This window comes from Aptenodytes forsteri, unplaced genomic scaffold, assembly GCF_000699145.1.
Source record: "Aptenodytes forsteri isolate BGI_AS27 unplaced genomic scaffold, ASM69914v1 Scaffold84, whole genome shotgun sequence".
Classification (NCBI taxonomy): Eukaryota; Metazoa; Chordata; class Aves; order Sphenisciformes; family Spheniscidae; genus Aptenodytes; species Aptenodytes forsteri.
This window is the reverse complement of record NW_008795492.1, coordinates 1,017,051-1,033,291: the sequence shown is the minus strand read 5'-3', so window position 1 is coordinate 1,033,291 and position 16,241 is coordinate 1,017,051. Positions and strand designations below refer to the sequence as shown.

The 16,241-nt window shown below is 36.4% G+C and overlaps 1 protein-coding gene across 1 annotated transcript in view; it reads left to right on the top strand.

Moving 5' to 3' along the window:
• The first annotated feature begins 2,060 nt into the window (after positions 1–2,060).
• Positions 2,061–16,241, top strand: part of CUNH16orf62 (chromosome unknown C16orf62 homolog) — a 56,929-nt gene continuing 42,748 nt past the window's right edge. Inside the window, exons 1-11 of the mRNA XM_009281624.2 lie at positions 2,061–2,176; positions 4,129–4,228; positions 5,180–5,347; positions 5,679–5,801; positions 6,158–6,182; positions 7,244–7,320; positions 8,786–8,914; positions 12,333–12,417; positions 13,399–13,458; positions 15,411–15,507; positions 15,921–15,968. Coding sequence (XP_009279899.2) covers positions 2,061–2,176; positions 4,129–4,228; positions 5,180–5,347; positions 5,679–5,801; positions 6,158–6,182; positions 7,244–7,320; positions 8,786–8,914; positions 12,333–12,417; positions 13,399–13,458; positions 15,411–15,507; positions 15,921–15,968 — 1,028 coding nt within the window. The remainder of the gene's footprint in view (positions 2,177–4,128; positions 4,229–5,179; positions 5,348–5,678; positions 5,802–6,157; positions 6,183–7,243; positions 7,321–8,785; positions 8,915–12,332; positions 12,418–13,398; positions 13,459–15,410; positions 15,508–15,920; positions 15,969–16,241) is intronic.

Here is a 16,241-nt window from a genome sequence, read left to right as displayed (position 1 = left end):
CAGGAAAAACAGAGCTGAGGCAGCTGCACTGCATGGGACATGGAATAACACACAGTCTGGTATTTGTTATGGAAAGGAAGGATAAAATAGGTGCTCTCTCTGTGACAGAGTAAAGGAAAATATGTTCATAGTCCATTTTTCTCCAAACTTGCTCTTGTTTACAAATGAGCTGATTTTCTGTTTCTGGAAGACTTGTTCTCCTGAGGCTAATTGTTCTTTTGACACATCAAATATATCTAACTTACAGGTTTTGATGTGGCTGATGTGTTATAGTCCTGAGCAAACTAGAAATCAAACCTAATGTGGAATCAAGAAAAGTAATATGCAGCAATTAGAGCCAATTAGAGCATTAGGATGCCAAAAAGTTTTCCCCATCTATACATGGTCGTGCTGAAAATCATGTCTCACTCTTTCATGTTGTTAATGTGTGAGCAAACTTTCATGTTTAATAAAAAGTGGAAATAATTGGTGGATTTGAAAGTCATTGTTAATGAAACCAATTGAGGTTTTATAACAACATCAGAGCTGTACTTTTAAAAATAAATTCACTGGGGTATGAAATACTTTAAAACTTGAATTTATGTAGCTGAGAAAATCTGAGGGTGTAAGAGCTCTAATATGTTAGTTGGCTGTTGGTACTTACGTTGAGTGCAGTAATTTTGGTGGAATCTGTGTGGCCAGTGATCTTGCAGAAACTGAAAGGAATAAATGTGGCTACAACTTTTGCATTTCTAGCAGTACCAAAATATAATGAAAAACTAAGGACCGCAGCCACAAAGAGCAGTAGGGATGCTGACAAATTGATTTTTACGTAATGCAGCAATGAGGTAGGCTAATAAGTAAGTCTGGTAACACTGATGCAGAAGGGGCCATGGAGAAATGATGAACCAGAGTAAAATGTTTTAATGCATGCTTTTTTGCAATATGGAAGATATTGTCATGCTGCACGGTTCAGTAGAACGCTAGCTATTTTTAAGCATTGTTGGATGCTAATTTTAAAAAGGCATTTTGCAGATTAATTGTCTGCATACTCATTAGTCTTCATATGAGGAAAAAAAATAGCACCTGTTGGCACTGAATAAAAGGACCTTGCATTAACATAGTGTTCAAATTAAGAGAATTATTGGTTTAAAAATTTGTTACAGTAGTAAAAAAAATTGGCAAATATATAAAGTAATTTAAAACTTAGGGCTAGAATTCATTTTTGTAATAACTGTGTAACTATCTAGAGAAATTGTTTGGGTTTTATGTTTAACATTCAAATAATGACAAGTACATTGACTTGTGAGATGCACTTCATTTTATTGTCAATACCAATATATGTCTAGTGATGTAAAGAGGTTCTTTTCCATTTTACATGCCTTGCTTGTTTGTGCTCCCTGTAAGCTTTTTGAAGCCCTTGCTTTAGGATAAGCACTGGCTCCGTGTGGGTGCTGTGTGCCTGAAAGGTGTCATATCCCAAGAAGGGGAGGTGTGGAGTCCAGGCTGGTTCTTCTGCTGCGCAGGGCCTGGCTGTGTGCTGAACCTGGAGCGTGAGGGAGGCACCTGGGTTCGTACGGTGGGCTGGGTGCTGGAAGAACTTCAGTAACTTAAGGGTAAGGAGGAAGTACAGCAGTCCTGGGAAAAAAGATTGTTTACCAGGAGGAGAGAAAAAAGGCAGTCTGGCAAGTGTCAAAGGCATAGAGTGGTGGCAATTGCAGTGATGCTCGTGTGAAAAAAGGTTGAAACTCAGTTAAAACAGCACCTGCAAGCAGGGGTGTATCTTGCAGTTAGCAGTGGGGGTGAAACGCTGGCTTGGCCTGGGTCTTACTTTTATTTACTCTTGGAAGTTGGCTGCGCTGCTGTGGCTGAGAAAGGAATGCTTAATCTCCTTTCCCTGGAGAATATATGAAACAAAATGTCAGAGCAAGCTTGAATTTGTCCCCCGTATTAGCTGTGTTACAAGCTGCCTTATCACTTGAATAGTCACATTGTAAATGCACTTTCTAAAGACTTATTTGCAGGGTGAACAGCTCTTCTTCATTCCCGTGTGTGTATTAGACATCTATACTTGCCCAGTGATGCCTTACATTATTATTAGAGTACGATTGGTTTTGGCCTGGGAGTGGTATGCCAAGTGTGAGCTGTCAGTGACATCTTTCTTTACTGCTAGTTTGAAAATACCTGTAAAGGAGAGGTATGGAAGTACTGACAGAACTGCAACAGAGTAATAGAGTACTGCATATAGAGTAATAGAGTAATAGAAATGTTATAGTTAGGCAGCCAGAAAGAGTTTGAAAGGTTTTTCACCCAAATGCTAATTAACCCATGAAGCAAGTGAGCAAGGACAATCATTGAATCATGGGACAATAGTAAATTAAAGAGACTATTAATGTATAAAGAAAAGGAACTGGAGATCAAGAAAAGAAATAAGCACATAGATTTTGCTGGACTCTCTTGCTCTGCTGTATCTCATTAGATGTTAAAGCTTCTCCTTGGAGTAGCACAACCATAAATTAAACTCATTCTTAATTTTTTTTTTTAAATTAATCTGCGGTTTTTTGGGGTACGCAGTATCTATAGAAGAGTTGGCTGCTTGGCACTGATGAAATTCTTCCTAATGAGTTAGATCTCTGAGTAGGAATGGAAATCTTTGAAAGTTTGGATTAGTTTTTGTGGGAAAGATGTGTATTATATGGAGGAATGCTGTTTGTTTTCATTAGGAGTCTGATTAAAGAAACCTTTGTGTATCCACTGGTTTTACTCATTCAGCTAAGGCCTTAGCGTGTGCTATAAACATTCTCAGGATCCTGGATGAAACAGGAAAGAACAATTAGCTGCTCTGCATGTTTCAAAAACTAAAAAAAAAAAAAATCAAGAAATTGTGGAGGGTAGAATGCAGAGAAACCTTTTCAAATATATTTTTCTAGATTTTACTTGGATCTCTTTCTGCTTTAGTACTTAACTATTGCTACTGCTAAAGGAAGGTACCATGTGGTAGCTATGATGGCAGTTGTTTCAGGAAGCAGCTGTCCTATGTATTTTTGTGACTTCGTATTTTCATTTCCCTGTTTAACCATTACTACTACTCCATGCAATTAAGGGGAATTATTTTATATATAATTATTGTAATTATACAATTAAAGGGAAATATTGATGTGTTGTCAGAGATAGAAAGCACTTGTAACTCTTAAGTCTCTTTTGAAATTGTCATCTGGTGCTAGTCAGGGAAGTTTTAATCCCCCTTTTTTGCCTTCCTACATTGTCAAACGTGCTTTAAAAGCCTTTTTAAAATATAAATTTATATTTAGGCAATTAAAACTAGGATGAATGGTCTATTTTATAAAAGAGCAGCTTCCTTAAACTGTGATGATAAATTAGTGTATGTTACTGTTAGTTCCTGGTGGCAACGTTTTACTCAAATACTTTTATTTATGTTCTTTTCTGGAATCAAGTCTTTTTTAATTAGAGATGGAGGCCGTAGTTCTCAGAGTTCTCTCTTAATATCAGATTAAAAAAAAAAACTGAAACATGTATATTTTTGTGATTTATTTCACTTAATGGCATACTTAATTTTCATAGGAGAGGCAAGGCTTTTATACAAGGACTTATCCACAATGCAAACATATGAATACGGATAGTTTTTTTCTTATAATTTGACTTTTGCAACTTTTGTTATGAGTACAGTGAACAGATAGAAATAGATGTCTCAGGGAAGAGCTTTGCAGCTACACAAGTTAATCTCTGTAGTCCCTCATTATATCTGTGCACAATCACTTTGATTTCTTCCCTTGTGTTTTCACACTTACCTTTTTCTTTAACTCTGACTATTCAGTTTAAAACATGTGTTTAATAATCTCCATCAGCCTGTCACACATACAAATACTTGGTTAAATTGCCCCAGTGGAATGGAAAAGAATCCAGCTGTAGAGGCAGAATACAGTTGAATGGCTGAAAGTAAAATTTCTTCACTTTTAGTTTATGTATCTCAATAGAGAAATTTTGGTCTTTACATTGACTTATTTTTCAACATGCATTTCTTCTTTTAAATATGCCTGCATCTATATAGCCGTAGGATATGTTTCTTGGTTCGTAAGTATGTGGTTATTTATGTGCATGTATACTTTCCCTTTACTCTTGCTTTTTAAGGCATGCGAGATCAAGAAACTATGTTTCAGAATCTGAAGTATGCAAACTGGAATCTGTACCCTTGGATTTTGGTGATTACCATCCACTAAAACCCATTACAGTGAGTTTCTTTGTGCTTTTGGAAAATGAATGTGAATTAAAACTGACTGTGTTCTTCTTATTATTTCTACTCCTTTAAAATGAAAAAGCTTTGAAGTTGGTGGTAGTACTAGTGAAGTTGCTTTCTGTGTTTGTGGCCTGTTATTTTAGAGGCATCAAGGTTTATTCTGTTGTTTGTCCTTTACAGAAATTTGCTGGTGCTGTTATGTGTCAAAAACAGTCTCCTTCTGACTAATACAGCATTTCAACTTGTGGGTTTTCTTGGTTGCATTAAATGCTGAATAATGGATGTGTTTAAAATCAAATTGTTGCATTACAAATAACCTGCATAATTGCTTGATGTAAGATTTGGTTTTGGGTTAACTTCCAGTCAGCTGTATGCTTTAAAATATTTATCATCTCTTTAATGTATGAGAGGCTTCTAAAAATGTGCAAAAACATCCAGCTTCAGAGAGATGATAGTCATACACTAATGAATGATAAATGAACAGCAGCTTCTACTCAGGAAGGTCAGTAGAGAGATAAGACAGAGGCCTTAAGAATGGATTTGATGTTTCAGGCTTGAGTATTGTACAAGAAAAGTAAAGATGCGACTGGCAGAGGAAATCAAATAGCAAGAAAGAGGTTGGAGGAGAGGGAGAAAAAACAAAAAAATAGAGGAGGGGTACTAGAAAGAAATTTAGAATGGTTGTTATTATAGTTCTGTAGACCCAGAATTGGAAGGAAAAAGAAAAAAGAAATGGAAATGCTAGTGCAGAGAGCCTCCAGATTCAGGGGAAAAAGAGGTGCTTCAGTTCAAATGCTAATGCTGATTCTAAAGAGTTTCTTGTAGGTGGGTCCTTGCTTTCATTGCAACAGCTCCATTTATGTAGTATGTATTTTGATGATTTATTAAAGAAAATAGGGGGAAGAGAAAGTCTTTTTGTTTAATAGTTTTGATTTTTTCTTTCAGGTTACTGAATCCAAGACCAAGAAAATGAACCGGAAAGGAAGTACTTCTTCTACTTCCTCTTCTTCTTCTAGTTCTATGATGGATCCATTGAGCAGTGTATTAGACGGTACCGATCCCTTGTCATTATTTGCAGCAGCTGCAGATCCTGTGACAACTACTGCTACCATGGTAACATTGGAGGGCAGTTATCTCAACTCAATAAAATAAAAACAAAAATGAAAAACGAAACTACAAAGCCAACCCTGGATGAAATATATTTGTCTCAGCAATTTGGAGGTTAAGGCAAATAGAAAATATACTGTATTAATAGAATAAAGTATTCTTTTTTTATTTACCTGTTTTATGTTTACATTTATTTAAATACGGATTTTTTTTTTTTTAATATTGTAACTTTTTGGATCAGTAAGCACTTGAAATGTTAAGTTGACCTTTATCAGCCTTCTTTTTTTTTTTTTTTCCAGATTTTTATTTAACATTTGCACTTGTACTCTCCTCATAGGATAGTACACGAAAGAAACGGGATAAAGATGACAGCTCAGCAGTAGGAAATGACTTTGAACCATGGTCAAGCAAACGTGGTGAAATCCTTGCTAGATACACAACAACAGAGAAGCTCTCTATTGTAAGTGGCAGCTTCTCCAGTTTCATTTATTTGTACTAGACCTTTAATAGATTTTGGATGTTGCTGTTTTGTAATTATTTAATGAGTAAGTACTGGTCCTCTAAATTTCAGTTTTAATATTGTAGAAAGCTGTACCACAAGCTCTCACTTCCAATGTTTGTTTTGGAGCCAACTCCACAAGTCTGTTGATACTTAGAAGCCATCGCTTTCTTGTTGTAACAATACAAATAACTTCTGGTCTTATGTCTACTTCTAAATGATTAGAGGCTTAATTAGCAGTGTAATTACCCTGTGCATTCTTGGAATGCTAATGAGTACATCTTTTCTAAGAGTCTGCTTTTTCTGTTTCTTCACAGAATCTGTACATGGGATCTGAAAAAGGTAAGCAGTTCCTTTATGTCTAACAGTAACAGATTTTGCTTGAGGTAGGTTGCAGTGACAGGTTTGTGGTCAATAGTTGAAATGTGATTTCCTGTTCTACCACCATTCTGACATATGGTTGGATTTATGGGTTTTTTTGTGAATAAGACTTCTGCTGGATTTTTGCTTAAAATAATTACTGAAAACAAACCACCCAACCACCTTGGCTTGTATGCTTTGTAGGCTAATGAATTTGTGATTATGTGTTGGGGAAGGAAATGGAGTTCACTGCCTTCCACTGTAGCTTAAACTTTCTTCCATTTAAAGTGAGCAATGATATTTTGAGGATCATGTTTGCTTTCCCTTCCAGCAAGTAGAAGAGTTGATAAACAAGTCCTTTGGGAACTTGTTCAGTTATTCTCTTTACATGAAAATGAAATGATTTCAGCTGTATGCTGAGTGTTCAAAAAAGAACCAAATGTTAAATATTTTATCACATTTTCTAGCAAAACAAATCCAGGCTAAGTAGTCATAGCTGATTGCATAGTAAATCAGAGTTTTTCTATATGAGTAAACATGCAGCATTTCAGCTTGTGCAAAAAAAAAATAAATACTTTTTTGGAATGAGGATGGTCAAACACTGGAACAGATGTCCAGAGAGGGTGTGAAATCTCTATCCTTAGATATCATTAAATTGACTGAAAATAACCCTGTGCAACCTGTTAAAACTTCAAAATTGGACCTGCTTTGAGGAGGAGAGTTGGACACAGACATCCGTAGGGCTTTTCTAACCTAAATTATCCTATGGTTCTATCCAGTGGTTCTTTCCTTACCAGCAAAACTTGCAAGAAAATCCATTTATGTTCAGTTTTGCATACTGGTCATTCCCTGTTCAAAGTGAAGGGACTGTAGGTATGTTTAAATGTGTGTCTTCTGGAATAGCCACCAAATGAATCAAACCGCTTCTTCTGTCATAGAAGCTGACTAGTTGTCTGAGTCTGTCAAGCTCCTTCAGGTTTGTTTCCCTTTAGAAGTCCAAGTGTTTAAATGTTAAAGAAACTCAAATATATAATTCTTCACAGGAAAAGCTACAACTACGGGCTCAGCAGTTTCTGAAAAAGTGAGGACAAGGTTAGAAGAACTGGATGATCTGGAAGAGGTGAGAAAGTTTTCTGATCTGATTATATCACCATTTTAAAAGTGGAATAAATTTGTGAAATAAAAATCTTTCATGAAACCTTTTAAGAAGGTCCTGATTCTGCACGTGCTTATGCAGTATTTAGACAAATATATACTTTCCATGGGATTTCCCTAGTAATTTCAGTGCTTATTGTTATAGAATTCAGGCAGAATCATATTTTTGTATCACTAGAAATTGTGATCGAAAAATTCACCTGATGTTGATTTACCTTGGTACTGTGTATGGTCTGCAGCTGCTATAAAACTTCATGGACCCTAATAGTCTTAACATCTGATAATTTTGTTTGCCCCCGTTGCAGAAGTTGCATACTGTCTACCTGAGCTGGATTAAAGTTACATTTACGTGCTTGATAGAAATACTGAGTACTCGTTATTTCTCAAACTGCAGTATTTTACGGTGCAAAGATGAGGCGTTCCATAACCTACCTTCCTAAAACCTGAATCTGTGGGGTACTTCTAGAGTTGTTTTGGGTAATGTTGTTTTGAAACCTCTGCTTCTTAACTAACTTCAGAATGCCTGTTGCCTGAGCCGGCACAGTTCTAATAGTTGCATATCACAAATAAAGGATTGGATTCTTTCAGTAGGAAAATAAAGTACCCTTTACCATAAGGAAATAGGTAACCTTGTGTGAAACTAATTGCGTTTGCATTTTATCTCTTAATCTGTGATTGTTTTTGCTGATGGTTATTTCTAGATTCTCAGATTATGAAATCTGTTCTGTAATGCAGCTTAAACTCATCAGAACTAGTCCTGAAGGTAGTTTTTAATGTCACTCATACGTCTACTGAAGACTGTTCCAGAACTACCTTCTGATTTTTCAAAATGCATTTATAGTCACTTTATTCCTGTGTCAGTTTGGTTCTAAAGCTTAAACAATTATTTCTGCTTCCAGTGTTTCACTAGTTTACTTTTGATATGTAGTGTTTTTAGAAGGTCTGTAAGATCTTCTAGAAAAAAGATCACAAGAGTGCTCCAGTACCGAGCATGAAGTGAAGGTAGTTTTATTTTCTTACTGAGGGTGAAGCATAGCCAGATTTTTCTTGCTGTCAACGAATTTCTTAGGACTTTGCTGGCAAAATATTTCATTTGTCTGATACTGCTGCTACACAGGCACTAGTATGCTTATGTATAGTGTTAGTGTCCTAATTATACCACGTGTAGAATACCACTGAAATAGTCTGGCATTTCTGATCTCATGGACAACTTTGGGTACCACCATGTATGTCTCTTGAAAACCAAAGCAGTTGTGATGCAATTCTGTGCCAAACACCTGCAATATTGATGCTGCAAAGATAAGAAGGGAAAACTAGGTAATTCTGTAATAAGTTTTGTGGGTTTCCCCCTGGTGATTTGACTCTATAATAACGGCACTCTCCTTCCTTCCCTCCCTCTCTTGTTAAGTAGGCTTGTGTTTTCTTGCCAGGGGTCACAGAAAGAGCTGTTGAATTTGACTCAGCAGGATTACATGAACCGAATTGAAGAACTGAACCAGTCTTTGAAGGATGCTTGGTCCTCTGATCAGAAAGTAAAAGCTCTGAAAATAGTCATCCAGGTCAGTTTTACATTTTTGCTCTGTACAGAACTGGTGAGTTTAGTGGTGTGGCTTGTCCGATTTCTTTCCTGGGGAAAGAAGGGTTTCTGTTATTTTTCTACTATTTTCTTCTGTTCTTCACAGAAAACCATTTCTTTCAGATTTTCAACTTTGTTGTTATATATTGATTTTGACTAGGGTATGTGGGATGGAATTCTCATTAAAGAGGGTGGCCAAATGACAGATGTGGAAATTTTACTTGGTTAGGGATAATTAGAAAAAATAATATGTAATGATATCAGCTCTTCCTAGGACATGTAATTTCCTTTCCTCTCCTCTTCCTCTTCTACCCCCTTGCCTGCCCCACCCCCCAATAATACCAGAATGGCTTTTTGAATGTCATTGTTTTCCCCATCCAGACTTACAAAGGCAACTGAATAATCTGATTTAGGACCCAGCAAAGTACAGAAGACAACTCCAGATTTTTTAAGTGTTTGGGGGGTTTTTGTTTTGTTTTTTTTTTAAACTTCTTCACAGTCTTCCTCTGGCTTTGGGGTGATGATGGGCTGTGAGGGAGGCAGCGGGGGGAATAGGACAATTAAATACTCTTTTGTTTGGCTTGGCCTTTAAAAAAAGGCCAGAGGCAGAGTGCATCAGAGGACAGAGGAGATAATGACATCCTTCAAAGCTTTTTTTTTAAACTTCTTCACAGTCTTCCTCTGGCTTGTTTGGGGTGATGGGCTGTGAGGGAGGCAGCGGGGGGAATAGGACAATTAAATACTCTTTTGTTTGGCTTGGCCTTTAAAAAAAGGCCAGAGGCAGAGTGCATCAGAGGACAGAGGAGATAATAACATCCTTCAAAGCTGTAAAACTGATGTGATGCTAATAGTCATCAAACAGGGTTATATAAAGTCAGGATTTTTTTTCTCATGCTGGATACTCTTGTGAAAACTGTTTGCAGTAATTTCATCTTAAATTGTGGTAAAGACAATAAAGGAAATTAAACATAAATGAAGGGAGATCAGAAAATTGTATGTGACCTAGGGTGACTAATGTTCTATTGTAATACTGTGAAATCAGCACTATTACTCTTTAAAAAAAGATCCATGTATAGCATTGTGAAGCATGAATATCTTAGTGAAAGAGAATACAATATTAAAAGTCTGGAGGAGGAGAAAAGGGACATGGATGTACTGTATTTACAGTGCATTAATATGTATATATGCCGTGTCTGACATGCAGTGATAATCTATGCATTAATACTTTCATATATTCTTTTAAAAATGGTTTCACAAATGATTTTGAAATAATGTAGTTTCTAAGATGGGATGCAGTGCTTTCTTTTAGGAAAGCGGTATCAAAATTGCATATGTTTATCTCTGTTAAAGTGTTGTCTGTGAATTGTTCACTTTGCACTTGAACTTCGTGCTGCAGATGCTTATCATTAATTGAAAGACTGCGTAAGAATGAAACAGGTGTTTGGGTAATTATCATGAATACAAGAATCTTTCATAAAGGAGACTATAAGTGACTAAGAATAATTCTATACTTACGAAGCAGGATAGGGTAGAAACCTGACTGAGCTTTCCTTGTAGTGGTTCTTCCTAGTAGATAGCAGAATTTTAAAGATGTTGTATCCTCTTAAAGAACTAAGCAGTTTTCTTGACGTCAGGCTGTGATTATATATGTAGTCTATCTTTATTAGTATCACATACTGATTAGTGTGCAATAGGAGGAGTAAGTTTGGCCTTTTTTTTTGGTTGTTATTTTCAGAAATGTATACTGGGCTGGAAAAAGCAATTTTAATTTGAATTCCAGAATTATCTTGATTTAAGAACTAATGATGAAATTACAGAAGATCTTTCATTTGGACATTGGGGATGGAGCCTTCATTCTCTGTATGAGAGTTTTACAGAGCTTGAAGTGCAGGAAGAGTTCTGGTTATTAAGGCAGGGTCTGAATTTATAACATGAATTCCTCAAGTGCCTTTTTACCAAGATACTTTACTTGTCAAGATGGAATAAGCTAAGCTACTTAGAGTAAGCTGAAGTAAGTTGATTATGTATGTGAGCTCTAAGAAAAGTGGTAATTAAGTGTTCATGGTATGTGTAGGTCCTAAACAGCTACTGAATTACCTTTCTTTGAAGGTGACTGACTTACCATGCAGTAGGGAAGATTCTGCTTTGTTTGTAAGATGTGAATGCTCTCACCTGTCTTTCTGGTGCACTCTTAAGTTCCTCCCTGATGAATAAAACAAAACGACTAAGTGTGCCCCTCATTTAAGCATGTTCAAATGTTATGATTTTCTTGTTTAAACAAAGCAGTCTTGTGGGGTATCGGATTGCTTCCTGGATTTTTGGAATGTAGTGAAAACTTGAACTTTATTTATTCCATTGAGATTGAAGAACTGTCTCCTGATGAAGGAGAGAGAAGGGACGGAGATCACAGAGAATACTGTACTTGTCAGTCATAAACAGAGACCAGAGAAGGCTCGTGGTCAAAGGCCGCATTTGGCTCAAGTAGGGAGGAGGTGGATTTCTCTCCCCAGTCACTCATTTGCCTGTTTTCTTCAGGTGGAAGTTGATTTGAAGTTGAATCAACTTCAGGAAGCTGATTTTCTGTGAATAAACTTCTGCCAAAGTTTTTGACTCCAGTTTAGTCTGTATCTTGGAAAACAAAGTATAGCTTAATTAAATATCTTAAAAATATCTTCATTCCTCAGTGTGTATTTTGAATTCATATCATAAATGGACATGTTCCTACCTGGACTTAACATTCAACGATACTAGGACTAAGTCAGCTAATATGTTTTCAAATGTGACTTTGTACCAGCCATCATTATAGTCCAACTGCCACGATCACGTCAGGTGCCTGTGGTGGGTGGTGATTGATTACAGATTCCTCCCTGGAGCCAACTATGGATCAGCTGACCTGTTTCCAAAATGTTGGAACTGGTTATGTGAGCTGCAAAGATGTGTTGAAAAGCTCATTAGCTAAACTTTTAAAATTGTTTCTTAATTTAGTCTATATCAAATTTTGTGTTTGATATGGATGCTTAGAAACATGCTGAGAAACTGAAAAATGCCCTTAAAAAAAGTTGTTTTAGAAAAGAAGTGCCTTTTTATGCTTCTTCTGGGAGAGAATTTATCTTGTCTGAACAAATGCACAGATCTGCATGGTCAGCTGAAATTCTTCATTGTAGATTACCTTGTATAGAGGAAAAACAGATCTGTGACTAGCTCTGCTGGAAATGAAGAATAACCTGAAAAATACAAAGAGTACCGTGATGTGTTATGTTAGAGGTTCTTGTGCTTTTTGCTGGATAGTTCATGTTGGTTCTTTCCATCTGTAGATACTCATCTGTTACAGCCTGTCTGGAGTGAAAACACAAACTTGCATTGTCCTCTAAAAATGTTTGTTTATTTTTTTTTTCTTCTAGTGTTCTAAGCTTCTTTCAGACACAACAGTAATCCAGTTTTATCCAAGTAAATTTGTTTTAATTACAGATATTCTTGATACTTTTGGTAAGTATCTAATGTGCCAGACTTACTACACAATTGTTAATAAGATTAAATTAATTTTTTGTAATGTTAGAAAACATTAAAGTTATCCAAAAAGTGTTGAAATGACTCTCAGTTTTAACATGGAATATTTCCAACATAAACATTTGGACACGTGGTATAAACGTGGTATATAATTGTTCAAAAACTCTTATGAGTGAAGTCTTTAAAATAAAAATATTTTATTTTGTAGTTCTATGCTTTATGTATTAGTGAATATCTAGAACAAAACCTTGGGAAAAATCATGATCTCTGCATTTTAAAATTTAAAACACACTGTTGTTGTTATGAAAATATTTTGTTTTGGCAGCCTCTTGACTCAATATTTCATTCTATCTATATCTGAAGAATAGAAGTCAGAAAGTTTTCTTTAGCTGAGTAGGGACTATGAAGTGATCAAAATGTAATTACTGAATTTTTTTAATCTATTTTTATCATCTTTAAATGATCCTTTAAGTGAAATTGTCACCCACTTCATGTGATTCTCTTGGTTTTCTGCCATGTTATGGAAAAAATTTACAATGGCATTCAAAGTTGAAGGATATTTTGATGTTTAGCAGGATATGCTATGACATAGATCCAGTTGTTTTTTCAGGTCTTGCTTCCTCTTTGTGCTCTTTCCTACTTACTGAAAGTTGCTGAAGATAACATAATATCCAAACTCAGCAAAGACAGGACACCAGCTGTCCTTTCCTGGCCTGGGAGAAATCTGACCTGACCTGCACTGAAGGGAGCCAGATAAATTTGTTACAGTGTGCGAAGTGCTAAATTCAGACTTAACATTTCAGCCTCGCTAGAGGGCAGCATAATGTTAGTGTTCTAGGAAGTTTTTTCCAGCTAATTTCAATGTATGTTGGAGAGGGAACCTTTATATTAACGTTTTGTTTTACAGTTCGTTAGTTGGTTATGAATGGGGGTTTTTTTGTTGTTTTTTTTTTTAAACAGGGAAACTAGTGTATGAAAGAATTCTGTCAATGTGCGTGGACAATCGTGTCTCTTTGCCAGGTAACTTTTGTGTTTGTTTCTACTGTGCTCCTGGAAAAAATCGTGTCTGAACTAATTTGGGAATGGTTAAATAGGACCCATGCTACTTTATTTCTTATGAAAAAAGTTCTGATTTGAATCTAGTAATTTTTAGTTTTTAACAGTAAAATCCATTGCTTATAGCTTTCACCATTCACAGTGTTTATGCAAGTTCACGTTTTAACTGTGAAGAATATACAGACAAAGCTGAGAATCTCAGTTTTTGGTAAATAGATGGTCTTGTTGCTACACTGGAAACTGTTGATAGTTTTGCTTTAATTAGAGAATAATTTTGGAAGAAGGAGTGAGCAGGCTGCCAGTATGATCTTTCTAACTTGGGGCCTTTTCATTTTTTCAGCTGAAGTTCTAACAGAATGTAAAAGTTTAATTTGACATTTACGGTACAAATGTATATGGAAGTACTTCTTTAGGAAGGCACCGAAACGTTACATTGAAATACGGACTTTTCCTTGCATGTCGGAGTGTATTAAGTGCGTGTCATTGAAATACGAAACACTCTTACTCTCTTGTTGGCAGTGCAACAGTACCATTAGGTTACAGTTAAATCCATAGGATTTGAGCCAGAAGCCTGACACCAGCAAATATTTAAATTTGAAATAAACTTACGGAAAATACTTAAAATAAATTTGGTTGTTGCAGCTCTGATAAACTGTTCTTATAAATGTTAATGAAGGCAGACAGTTCCCATAGCATGTCATGATTACTGGGCACAGTTACCTCCGTTCTGGAAAGCTGAACTCATGCTGCAGCTACACAGCTGCCAGGGGCATTGCTGGTGGGAACTTCCCAAGCAGCTATAAAATTGGGAGGGAGAAGGAAAATCTGTGCTGTGCTTGCTGTGCATGGCAGTGTGAACCGCCAGGGATTTCAGGCCCAACCTCCATGCTCATCCCATGGGAACCAAGCGAAACAAAGTTGGACGAGAACTGCTGTGGTCCTAGGTGAGAAAGAACATCTTCCTGTACTCAGTCAGCATCTAGCGTGTGGCTTCTCTACTCTTGGAAGTGGGAAACTTTCTTGTGGAACAGGAGCTTCTCACCTTCTGGGGGCAGGGATGGGAGAGCACTGATATTTTAAAAAAGTTTCACAAGGAGTTTATAAGCAGACATTCACAGCAGAAGCTGCTTGTGTAGCTGTATGACTGAGAGAAGAGGGACTCATCCTTCGCAACCATCTTGCCTCAGACCTGGTTAGATCCCAAGAAGCCCATTTTTGCCTTCTGTTCCAGGCAATCTGGAGAAAGAGGAGGCAGTTAGCCATGCAACTGCATGCCTGCCTGACCAGAGCACTGTCCCCATAACCCATCTGTTCCACCCCAGGGTGGCAGCTTTTTCCTGCTGGCAGCTGACACGAATAGTACCAGAGCTCATGAGGAGAGAACTGCGCTGCAGTGTTAGATGTTTAGCGTACAAAAACAAGTGTTCTGTCAGTGTTTAATATTTCCTACTTCTTGCAATATAGTTTTAAATAATATTCTTTAAAAATTCTATTAGCCTTTTAAAGAATTTGAGTGCTTAAATCTATTTTATATGTATGCATTTGTTAGAGATTTATATACATATATTCATTACAGATTCCCTGTATTATTTTTTTTTTACAATTTCTGCTTTTGTGCAGAGGCAGAGGTTAGATTTCTAAGTAGCGGATCTGAGATTAGCTTTGAGTGTTTGACTTCAGCTTCTGAAATGTTACTTAATGCAAGATGGGAGCTCTAGTTACCTCTTCCTGCTGTCTGTGTACTCAGCTCTTACTGCTGCAAGAGAGAGCTGAGAATCAAACATATTGTCTAGTTTATTATGGTATGCCTAATTCCTTATTGAAAGGAAAGAGAATACAATTTTGAACCTAGAATGAAAAGTGACTTGTTTCCAGAGAGAACGTAACTATTTCTGGGTGGTTGTTTTTTTCCCCAGATAATTTTTCTCCAGAGAGTGTTAACGATACGGCTAAAGAAACTTGCTTAAACTGGTTTTTCAAGATTGCTTCAATCAGAGAACTCATTCCCAGATTGTATCCTTCTCAAATGAGACTCTCAGAGTGTGTCTGCAGGTTTTTCATAGACTTTTCCAAAAATGAACATGTTTGTTTCAGTAAAACCCACAGCAATCTGATGTTTATACTGACTTTGTTTTGTTTGTTTCAGGCTGTATGTTTTGAATTAAATTTTGAGTCATGTTTCATAGTAAACTGAATGCTGAATTATTTGCTATGAGCAGCGTGGCAGTGATAAAGCAGAGTTGATGTGTGAAAACTTTGGAAACAAAATCTTGTAGATAAATCGTAAAAATGAAAAAAGTGTAGTGAAATTAATTACAGAAGGCCTTGAAATAGTTCGTCCAATATGTATTCGGTATATAAGTTTGTTTTCATGTTTTTAAATGGCATGCATCTTAGTTTTGTTCCTTAACTTGGCTTCATTTTAGTTACGTGGAAGCAGCAATACTGAAGTGCAATAAGTTCTTATCCAAAACGTAAGAGTAAATGTTAAGTGTGGGAAAGAAGCGAATGGGTGGGCTTATAAACTAATTTAAGGAGTTAAGCACACAAGTTCTGTGATTAATGGTGGATAGGGTCTCAATAGATCTGAGAAGAAGCAGTACTGAGAGGTTTTGGAGTTTTTAGTGAGACTGCCATGGAATAAATTCAGGGTGAACTGTGGTACAATTTGGAATGCAGTAGTGCTTGCAGTTTTGGAATATATGTATAATTGTGACATCACGAGTTTGCAAATTAAAAACCAGTGG